This window comes from Vicia villosa, linkage group LG5, assembly GCF_029867415.1.
Source record: "Vicia villosa cultivar HV-30 ecotype Madison, WI linkage group LG5, Vvil1.0, whole genome shotgun sequence".
NCBI classification, from domain to species: domain Eukaryota; kingdom Viridiplantae; phylum Streptophyta; class Magnoliopsida; order Fabales; family Fabaceae; genus Vicia; species Vicia villosa.
In genome coordinates, this window is record NC_081184.1 from 5,709,865 (window position 1) to 5,720,876 (window position 11,012).

At 34.0% G+C, this 11,012-nt stretch overlaps 1 protein-coding gene across 1 annotated transcript; it reads left to right on the forward strand.

Moving 5' to 3' along the window:
* Window positions 1-1,955: 1,955 nt before the first annotated feature.
* On the forward strand, window positions 1,956-4,171 carry LOC131604090 (uncharacterized). Its single transcript, XM_058876581.1, has 5 exons — window positions 1,956-2,949; window positions 3,037-3,173; window positions 3,261-3,336; window positions 3,426-3,902; window positions 3,975-4,171. The coding sequence occupies exons 1-5, from the start codon at window positions 1,956-1,958 to the stop codon at window positions 4,169-4,171; spliced, it is 1,881 nt and encodes a 626-aa protein (XP_058732564.1).
* Window positions 4,172-11,012: the final 6,841 nt, after the last annotated feature.

An 11,012-nucleotide genomic window follows, 5' to 3' on the forward strand; every position in this document is an offset into this window, starting at 1 on the left:
AAGTGTATGAAGCATGGAAAAACATTTTGCTATTTATTAAAATATAAATAATTTAAGAGTAAATTATTATATTTTAAAATAGACTTTAAATTGAATATTTATAAAATTCAAGACGTCAATGTGAATGACCTCAAAATTTTATAAAAAATCCAATTTTGAAATAATTTGAATATTTGAATATGATGGACAAATTTTGGGGTATGACACTTACACATAACAGAGCAGAAGAATCTTACCATAACAGAGAATCTCATACACAAGCAAGCATGAGAATCTTACACATAATAGAGAATCTCGTAGACAAGCAGACAATTTTCAGACATTAGAATAAGAATCTTATGATCAATTTAGAGTTTACCTTCACTTTATGTCTCTTCTCTACAGCTCTAAGATTCCAAATGCATGTAAAACTTGTATTTAACTTGCTTTTGCTCCATTGATTTTCATTCACAACTTTAATACTTTATCAGAATTTCTCTCTATTTCGCTGGGTGTTTGAATTTGATGCAAGTTTCTTCCTCTCCTTTCCAGCTTCATTCATGCTGCTGGCAGTGTTGGGTATGTAATTTTATGCCTCATTTCACTCATTAATGCAGAACTATTGTAATGTTTTTAGAAATGAAGAGAGATTTGGAGAATGATTTTACATCTTTGTAGTTAAATGACTTGTTTTAGTAACTGTGTTGTTGTTTTTCTTCACCACAAATTTATTGTTCGTCACCGCCATACTGTTGTAGTTTTCATTCTTAGCTTGTTGTGTTTCAATTATTCACTTGGAACATGTGATTCATTTATTCACTTTTGGAACATGTGATAATGGTACAACCACGTTTCATGCAGTGGCATATGGATAAAATACAAAAAAAAAATTTAATTAACTTAACTAGTTAAAATTTTGGGAGGGAATTTGTAGAGGGAAAATAAATTTTAGGTTAAAAATTTGGTGGGTAAAAAATAAATCAAAGTAAAATTTATAATTTTGTGATTTAAGGATAATTAATTTAATTTTACATTTATTTAATTATGCTAGTGTTTAAAAACTATTTTATATTTTTTAACAACAATTTTTATTTATGTTAGTTAATTAATTAAATTTGTAAGAAAATGATGTACTTAATAATTTTAATTTTTTTAAAGAATTTATAATTTTTGTGTCTGTTTTAAAGAAGTATTTAATCTTTTCGACAAACACTTTTTATTTATTTAAATCAAATAATTAAATTTTAAAGATAGTGTATTTTATTTAAATTTTATATTTATAATTAGTTATTTATATATTCAATTAATAGATATTATTGAATAATGCCTCCACGAGAACAATTTCCTACAAAAGGTTGGGATGGTGCTCCAAGTGATGATATTGGATGGTATTTTGGAACTCCAGAACCCGGAAGTCGCAACAATGTTCGCTGCAAATTTGTAATATAGTAATACAAGGTGGCATTACAAGATTGAAGCAACATATAGCACACATGAAAGGACAGGTTGCGGCTTGTGGTAGAGTAACGAATATGGTTAGAGATATTATGATGAAACTTTTACTTGATTCTAAAGCTAAGAGAAATGATTCTAAGAGAAGGAAAGAAGAATTTGAAGAACGTTTAAGAGGAGGTGGTGAAGATACAGATGAAGATATGAATACTATTGTTGATGATCAATTAAGATATGCAACACAAGAAAGCCTTAGATCACATCGAGAATGGGAAAATATGCAACAATGCAGAAGAGAAAGAAGAGCTTCTGAAAATGTATATGAACATAGTGGAAGCTCTCGTGCAAGTGTTAGTGGAGGGGAAAGGCCAGAAGATATCTCTTTTTCTTTGAGATCTACTAATATTGATCTTGTTAGGAGCAAAAGTATGAAGCAATCAAGAGCTGGTAAAGGCATTTTAAAGACTTGGTGAAAAAGGCTTTGAGAGGCGGTAAGTAAATTTATAATTTACGAGCGTTTGCCTATGAATTTATCTAACTCTCCTTGGTTGCATAATTTGATTTATACTGCTTCGGAGGTGGGAAAATCCAAATGCCCAACTCCTTATGAAATCTCAAATGTTTATTTGGAAGCTAAATATAAGGAAATGTTGGAGTGGATAAATGGTATGAAAAAAATTTGGCAAGAAAGAGGAGCAACAATAATGTGTGATGGTTGGACAGACAATATCAACCATACTCATATTATGAATCTCTTGGTATATTGTCATAAGGGTACTGTTTTTTGGAAATCTGTCGATGCTTCTGATGTTGATAGTAGAAACACTGACTACTACTTTCAATTTTTGGACAAAGTTGTGGAAGAAGTGGGTGAAGACTGTGTAGTTCAAGTGGTAACAGACAATGAAGCCGCATTAAAAGCAGCTGGTCAAAAGCTAATGGAGAAGAGGCCACATTTATATTGGTCTTCTTGTGTAGCTCATTGTTTAGATCTTTTCTTAGAGGATATAGAAAAAAAGAAAAACATACACAATTTATTAAGTGAAGCAAAAATGGTGTCAACATTCATCTATAACCACACGTATATTGTGAGTCTCATGAAAAAATATACTGGTGGTAGAGATATTGTTTGTCCTGGTGTTACCCGATTTGCAACACAATTTCTACAACTTCAAGCAATTGTAAGACAAAAGCAAGGTCTTGAAAACATGTTCAGTTCTGAAGAATTTAGAAAAACAAAGTATGGTAAAGAAAAGAAAGGACCGGGATATGAAGCAAGAAAAATCGTTATGAGTAGGGACTTTTGGATTAAGACTAATGACATATTGAAAGTATTTGAGCCAATTGTAAAAGTTTTGAGACTAGTTGATGGTGATGAGAAAACAACAACGGGATTCATATATGAAGCCATTGATCGAGCAAAACAAGTCATTCAACAAAATTCTTGTTATTATTCCAAATATAATGATATCATTGACAAGCATTGGAAATTCATGCACTCTGACCTTCATTTTGCTGGTATGTCAATATATTTTATAATTTTAATTTGGTCATGAAATTTAAATGTGAAATATCATATCCTCAATAATTGATTTTGATTTCTAGGTTATTTTCTTAATCCACGATTTCAATATGGAATCGAACATGGAATAGTTGTGTATAAAGAAATATTTAATGGAACAAAAAATGTAATCACGAAGCTAGAAAGAAACATAGATAATCAAATCAAAGCTTTAAACCAAGTATGTAATGGATGTTATATTTTCATATGATAAATTATTTATTGAATAAATTGTTTATGTATTGATATGTTTTGTTATATTACCTAGCTAACACTTTTTAGAGAAAAGAGTGAGACATTTGGTACGCCTATAGCTCAAAAATCTTGGTCTAAGATGGATGCAGGTAAAATACTAGTTTTTTTTTAATAAATTTTATAAATAAACTTTAATTTTTAATATAACCAATAATTTCTTTTTTTCTTCTTTAAAAAGCTCAATGGTGGGAATACCATGGTTCATGCGCTCCTGAACTTCAACGTTTGGCTATGAAAGTTGTCAGTCAAACAACCTTTGCGACAAACTGTGAGAGGAATTGGAGTATATTTAGCTATATCCACACAAAGACAAGAAATAGATTGAAGTACAAAAAATTGCATAAGCTTGTCTTCACACATTACAACATGAAATTGAGAATGAGAGATAAATTAAGAAAGAGTCAAGAAGAAATAGAAGCAAATTTTGATCCGATAAATCTTGATTATATATTTCAAGAAGATCCATTATCTCATTGGATAGAAGAGAGGGAAAATCCATTATTGGATGGAGTTCAAAATGCAGAATGGTTGCCGATAGTTGATACAGATGATGAAAATGTTGATGATAATAGTGAATCTAATGAAAGTGGTGGTGGTATAAGTCCACCAAGCGGTAATAAGGGTGATGGAGGTGGTAATGAAGTGGCTAATGAAGGTGAAGGATGAAGTGGAGGTGGTGAAGATGATGATCAATTAGAACTTGATCCATATCATGAAATACCACCAGGTTATAAGCGTTATAGGAACTTGAATGATATGGTTCGAGCTGATAACTCACTACTTGAGACAAGAGGAAATGTGTCACAATCTGGAAGAAAGGGGAAAAGAAAACAAAATGTTCCACTTGAAGATTCTTCCTCTTCTAGTATTGCTAATAGTTTTAGTGATTTTGGGATCGGCGATTCTTCACAAGATAATCAATAATCTTATCCACCTGTTTACCAGTATCCATATTTCAACTCTTATAACCAATATCCTATAGATCAAGCTCCTTCGTACTACCAACAATCAATTAATGATGACAACCCTTATCATCAACAATAAAATGGTGATTTTTTGGGTTATGTGTTTGGACAAGAAGCTACACAAAATGATAGTCAGAGTGAAATTACAAGTTATGCTCCTTCACGGTATTCTACTATGTGGTAGCAAGAGTCATGTAAGTTATATTTCAAACATTTGAATTTATATTTAGTTAACTATATGTGATGAAAAGTCTTAATATTAGATGCAATTTAAATGTACTAATTAGGAGTTTCATCATCATCTTTTTTTTTTGCAGTGAAGACATCTTTGTGTGACAAAATGATGCTGTTTTTCACAACCAAGATTGCAACATAGGACATTAGTCCTTTTATTTTAAATAAATTGTAACTTATTTGTATTATGTACTTGAAAAATTACTTTTAATGTTTGTTTAAATAACTTTCAAGATTATTTGTGATAATATTTGTTTCAGTATAATTCAACTTAAATTATACATAAATACTATACAATAGCCTAAAAATGAATTGAAATTATTACAACATTAAAAATACAAGAAACATAAATAGTTATAATAGTTTTATATATTTTATTATATTTTGTGCGTGTAAAAAATAATTTCATGCCGCAACAGCCGCAATGCGCAACGCAGCGACCGCAACATCCGCAATCCTAACCGCAATTTAAAATCATGGTTTTGAGGTTAGCGTAGTGGGTGAGACAGAAGGGAGTTTTCGTGCTGAGGATTCTTTGTTGAGTAAGAGCTGAAGTGCAACAAAGGTTTCTAGTTATTGTGGTGGGCCAAGTAATCGTGGGTCAATTCTTAATGGTCCATTATCCTTTGATAAGGCATGTATGAATATTATTAAAACTAAGCCCACTAAGAAGAAAACTAAAGATGTAAAAGACCTTGGTGAAAAGGTGGACGTTTTGCCATCCTATTATGCCTGTTTAACTCCAGGAAAAAGTAGCAGCAGCTCCATCCAATCTTTTTCTTCGATGAGGCGAAGCAAGTAGGACAATGAGATATCTAAGGGTGAGTTCTCTATTACTAAAAATCTAACTGATTTAGAAGTAGTGAGATGTAACAAAAGATTGTTAAAGAATCCTCTCAGAAGTCAAGAGGAAGGTGTGGGATTCTGTAGCGGTAAAAATGTGACTCGACGCGCTTTCGCGCGCTCGAAATACAACAGAGTCGCCACCGAACTTTATTCATTCCAAGGAGGAAAGGGAAAATATCGATAAAACCCACAGATAAAAAAGAAATGGATAAGATGGTCGTTGCAACCAAATTAGGGTTCGGGAGTCGGTTAAGCAAGGGGAAGGTATTAGCACCCCTCACCTCCATCGTACTCGATGGGACCCATTTAGTTAGTTTCGTGTTTGAGTGTTAGCGTAATGTTTGTGTTCTTTAGCTTATTAATCGAGAAAAGGTAAAAGAAAAGATTTTTAGGTTTTTTATTATTGTGAGGAAAAAGAAAAGGTTTTTTATTATTATGCTCGCCAAGACGTTTGTATCTTGTGCCTACGTATTCCCTAGTGCAATGGGAAAGTCAGAGCAATCGTAGTTCGGACAAAGAACCACGAAAAGTTTGTTGATTGATTTTAGCGAGAGGTACTCGATCGCTTTCAAATGGAAATACTATGCGCACATGGATATGACATCACTACAAGAATGGATAACTAAATCAAGATAAGACATGATTTTGGCCATCATCGCATTCGAGTGGAAGATATTCGATCTTCACATGTGGAAGTATGTTCGTATTGAAATTGAATAAGTGTCTCGTTTATGAAAAGAGATTTAAAAGCCATAAGGCAAAAATGTTTGAATGAAATTGAAGTTGTGTTTTAAATGGACATTTAGCAAAGGATTGAGCATAGGTGTTCACCTAGCGCGTCTTTACCCAAGGTATTGAACAGGAGCGAGCCCCATTGTCACTTGTTGTCCTTGTAAATTAATGTATTCAAAAGATCAAGGTATTCAAGAGGTGTGCACCCCTTGTCACTTAACCTCTTGGTTTGCTTAAAGTGTTTTAATTCAAAAGATCAAGGTATTCAAGAGGTGTGCACTTCTTGTCACATGATCTTTCGATTGATTAAAAAGTTTTGATTCAAAGGATCAAGGTATTCAAGAGGTGTGCACTTCTTGTCACTTGATCACTTTGATTTGATTAATGTGTTTTAGATTCAAAAGATCAAGGTATTCAAGAGGTGTACACTTCTTGTCACTCGAACTTTCAATTTAATTAGAAGAAAAGATTTTTGAAAAGAAAAACTCGACGTTGGATCGAGAGATTATTTGAAAACGACTTGGCGTTGGACCAAGGTTTATTTACTTTTTTGGATTTTTCAATATGAAAATAAAGTCTAAAATAAATAACATATTTTTTGTATATTTAAGATATGAGCCAAAATAAAATCTAAATAAACATATAGTAATGAACAAATGAAGAAACTATATCGAAATAAAAAAAATAAAAAAACAACAAGAAGACTTCATTGGGCTTATTAGTCAACCCACGCCCAAAAAATAAACTCAGGAGGGAGTATCAGCGCCTAAACAGGGTGCACCAGGGAGAAAATTTGGATTGGGCCTTCTAATCCACTTAAGCCCATTGAAGAAAACTAAACCCTAAACAAAAGAGGAGATGAGTCCGCCTCTCTCACTTCAAATCGTCGTTCTCCCCTGCTTCACTCTGTTTCCAAAATTCTCTCTATGCTCTCAGCATTTCCGAATCGGCCCTCTCTCTATCTCTTTCCGCGCTAAATCTCTCCTCAATCTCGTTTTCCTCTCACTCGCGATTTCACTCGGTTCCACTCTCTCGAAGAACACCGCAACAACAACAACAACAATCAGAAAGCAACTTTCCTTCTTATCTCTCACACTCAGTTTCAAACTCCCTCGGCAACAACCAAATTCAATCAAATGAATAATCAAGCAAGCATTCAAATGATTCACGGATTAGAAATATTCAAGCTACAACATCTAATATTCAGGAACGTTTAAACAGCAACATCAAAATCAAACGAAATAAAATCAGCGCCATAACAAGTTAAGATAGGAGAGGTTACCGCCCGGAAGTTACCAGGGGAGGAATTCCACGAGTTGAATCAATCCCTATTCACAGTTCGTGTTTCTCCGCGTTTTGATGTTGTTGTTGATGATTTGGTGCGATGGTGTTGATTGTTGCGTTTACGGCAAGGTTATGCTGAGGTTCTCACGGAATCAAGGTCACCGAACTCATGTTGTTGTGTTGTAGTTGTGTGTGTTTTCTGTAGAATGAGGTTTTGAAGGATGTTGAGGGGATTTGCAGAGGCTATGGTTTGTCTGGTGTGTGGTATGTTAGAGTCTGTGAGTGGGTGAAGAAGTTTGAAGGAATGGTTGTGTGAAAGTTAAAATGGTTAAAGTTTTATGACTTGGAGGAAGAGTTTTGACAGAGTCGAAATTTGTGCAGAGTTTTATTACTTGCTTCCTCCCCCCTTCTGTGTATGTTTTGTTCTCATTTTATAGATGGATAGAGGTGAGATTTGGGGGGAAAATTGGTTGGAATTTTGAACTATTGTGGTATCCTGATTTGTCACTTTTTGTATGCAGATTTTGTGTTGGACAAATTGGTGTATGAGTTGGTCTTTTGTATGCAGAAGACGAGCAGAGTATTTGGAGAGAGTATTTGGAGCAGCATGGATTTTGGACTGGTTTGGACAGCTATGCAGAAGCGTGGGATAGAGAAAGATGAAGGAGGGCTTTTTTGTTTGACTATTTTTTTGTGTGAAGTGGGCCTTTTCTGTTTTTATGGACCCTTAAAGCATCCTTTGGCCTTTTCTTTTTTCTCTTTGACATGAGTGACAATAGAACAAAAATAATAATAATAACAATAATGAAAACTGAAAATAATAATAATAATAACAAAAAAATATGTTAATAATAATAATAATAATAATAAATAAAAATGAAATAAAAATTAACCTTATTTAAATCATAGACTAAAAAATAGAAAAAGTATCAAAACTATCTAAGCTATTTTTGTTGACTTTAGTAAAAAAGTCGATTTTCAAGTTATGCAGAAAAAATGCGATGAATGAATGCACACTAAATGCGAATGCGATAATATCAAATGAATGAAATATGCAGGTCAAAAATTGGGGTGCGACAGATGCCCCTATTTAAGTTTCTTCTATCGAAGATGTGAAGAGACTTAAATACAAAGTACACAATTTTTGTCCTTCATATGCAAATGGAATGCAATGCATGGACTCTTCTTTGTTATTTTGAATGTAATATGATATGAGACGGAGGTTGAACTCTGTGGGGAACTAGTGCCACGGGTGACAAACTGTTGATGGAGAAACTTGGTAATGAGAGATAAAAACTCTGGGTAAAATGATAATAGGAACGTCTAAGAGTGGCTTTAGACGGCGGAAATCATCAGAGACATTCAAGAGTGGCTTTGAATGAATCTGAAACAAAACTTCCAAACTCTGGGGAAACATCGGAGACATCCAATAGTAGCTTCGGATGGAAGGAAACCAACAAGACTCAACAGTGGCTTTGAATGCAAGATGAGACCTACAAACTCGGAGATATGGCAGAGACGTCCAAGAGTAGCTTTGAACGAATGGAATCCAAACTCTGAAAAACATCGGGGACAATCCAACAGTAGCTTTGGATAATACGGAAACCAAAGAGATTCAACAGTGGCTTTGAATGCAAAAAGGAGACCGAAACCTAGAAATATATCAGAGTCATCCTGAGGAGCAATAGATGAAATGGATACCAATTTTGGAAAATACGAGCGACCATCTAATAGTAGCATTGGATGGGAAGGAAAAAACAAACTCAAGAACATCCAAGAGTGGCTTTGGATGAGAAAAGGATGGTATTCCCGCTCAAAGATATAAAGATCATTCAACAGTAGCTTTGAATAACACTTTACTAAGGATTGTGATATCCAACAGTAGCTTTGGATAAAAGGTGGGAAACAACATGCCCAACAGTAGCTTTGGATGACGAGACAAACAAAAAGACATTCAATAGTAGCATTGAAAGAAGAGACAAATACAAATCCAAGAGTAGCTTTGGATGAAGAGACAAACAAAAAGACATTCAATAGTAGCATTTTGAAAGAAGAGACAAATACAAATCCAAGAGTAGCTTTGGATGAAGAGACAAACATCGTTTTGGTAGATGCCAAGTAAGTTAGTCTTTGACAACAAGATATGATTAATAACAACGGAACCTTGAAAGAATGCAAATGAGTATGAATTTTGTTTCGATGCATGATATTGAATTTTTCTATGCATGAGATGTGAATGATTAATGTAATGTAATTGGTTATGACAACTGAGGCAGACTCTTTTGTGAGGGAAGATTGGGACTCTGATTCCTCAACACAAGAACACTGCCAACATGGTTTTGTCACACTGATGATCCTCTTGGAAGGACTGATAAACTGCTTGGGGATTGCTGAGGAAGATTGCCCCTGACTGGCTGATTGTTACCTGATCGTTGCTTCAGTCCTTGAAATGAAAGTTGGGAACGCTTGCCCCAGTATAAGTTTTGAACAACAGGATCTTGAAGTAACGTGCCCCTGATAGGATCACCGATCAAGTTTCTCGACTGTTTGAACTTCCTTAAAGATGAGTACTTGCAAATAAAATGTTCATTTAAAAATGGTAATTTTAATGCAATGCTCAAAGCATATTTTGAAATCAAAATCATTTATTGGAATGATGCTATTGATGTAAAGAAAATGAATCAAAGGTCAAAACACAATGTTCTAGACATTCAAAGTGATGGATAAAGCAAAAGGTATGATAAAACAAACGATTTGCAAAGATCTTTAGGAGTCAGGTTAACGCAACCTTGTTGTAGTGTGCTTTCAAAATAAACCTTACTTCAATTAGGTCTTTTGAAGGTTGTAACGTGGCTTGTTCACGGTTTCAGAAACAAAGGATATAGGCTCAAAATATATTTGTACCCACCCCATTCTTCGTGATGATCTTCCAATCCTACGCTCAGTTAATTTAAATTATGCATTCAGGCTCCAAGAGACTTTGGAATTGCACCTATGATAATGATGATGGTTTAAAGATCAAGGGAATCTTTGAGATGGCAGTCACCTCTTCCTTTCGATAGTCACAACGTTTTATTGTTGTTCAAGGAGTTTATTAACTTCTCTTTTTCGCTTTATATCCCTAACTTTTGCCTGAACTGTTTCATTTGAGATCACAGTCAGCGGGAGCCCCAATTTTGCCTAAGTCTCCTTCGTAGGTTTTGACCTAGCGGGCATTTTTTGATTTATTTTTTTGTATTTGGAAAGATAGTGACTGCCTCGATGATGATTGATGATAACCATCTTGGTCACTTTTGATTGAAACCCTTATTGAAAGGTGTACTTAATGATTATCTTGAATTTGAATGCACATCCAAATTAACTGAGAACTACCCTGCCCCAGGTTAAGATTAGGGGTTTTTCATACAGAAAGAAACACCAACTTCTAGGCTCAAAGGGGTTTGACTAGAGATTAACTTCCTTATTTCTCCAGTGTTTGGGGATTGAAACAATGCCTGTACATCATCAGCAAAGTATTATTTAAAAGCATACAGTTTAACAATTTGGGTATTTCGTTGTTATCATCCTCCCTCCAATCTTTGCATAAACAAAAGCTTGATAAAGAAAATGAAGAAGAGATATATATTTGTTTTTTTTTTTTTTTAAAGATAAAACATAAAGAAGCACATAGTGGATGTAAATGGATTGATTCAAATATGCAATGC

Coding starts and splice junctions, on each gene's coding strand:
- LOC131604090 (XM_058876581.1), top strand. CDS start 1,956: ATGAATTTATCTAACTCTCCTTGGTTGCATAATTTGATTTATACTGCT. Junction 3,174..3,260: donor AAATCAAAGCTTTAAACCAA/GTATGTAATGGA, acceptor TATATTACCTAG/CTAACACTTTTTAGAGAAAA. Junction 3,337..3,425: donor TTGGTCTAAGATGGATGCAG/GTAAAATACTAG, acceptor TTCTTTAAAAAG/CTCAATGGTGGGAATACCAT.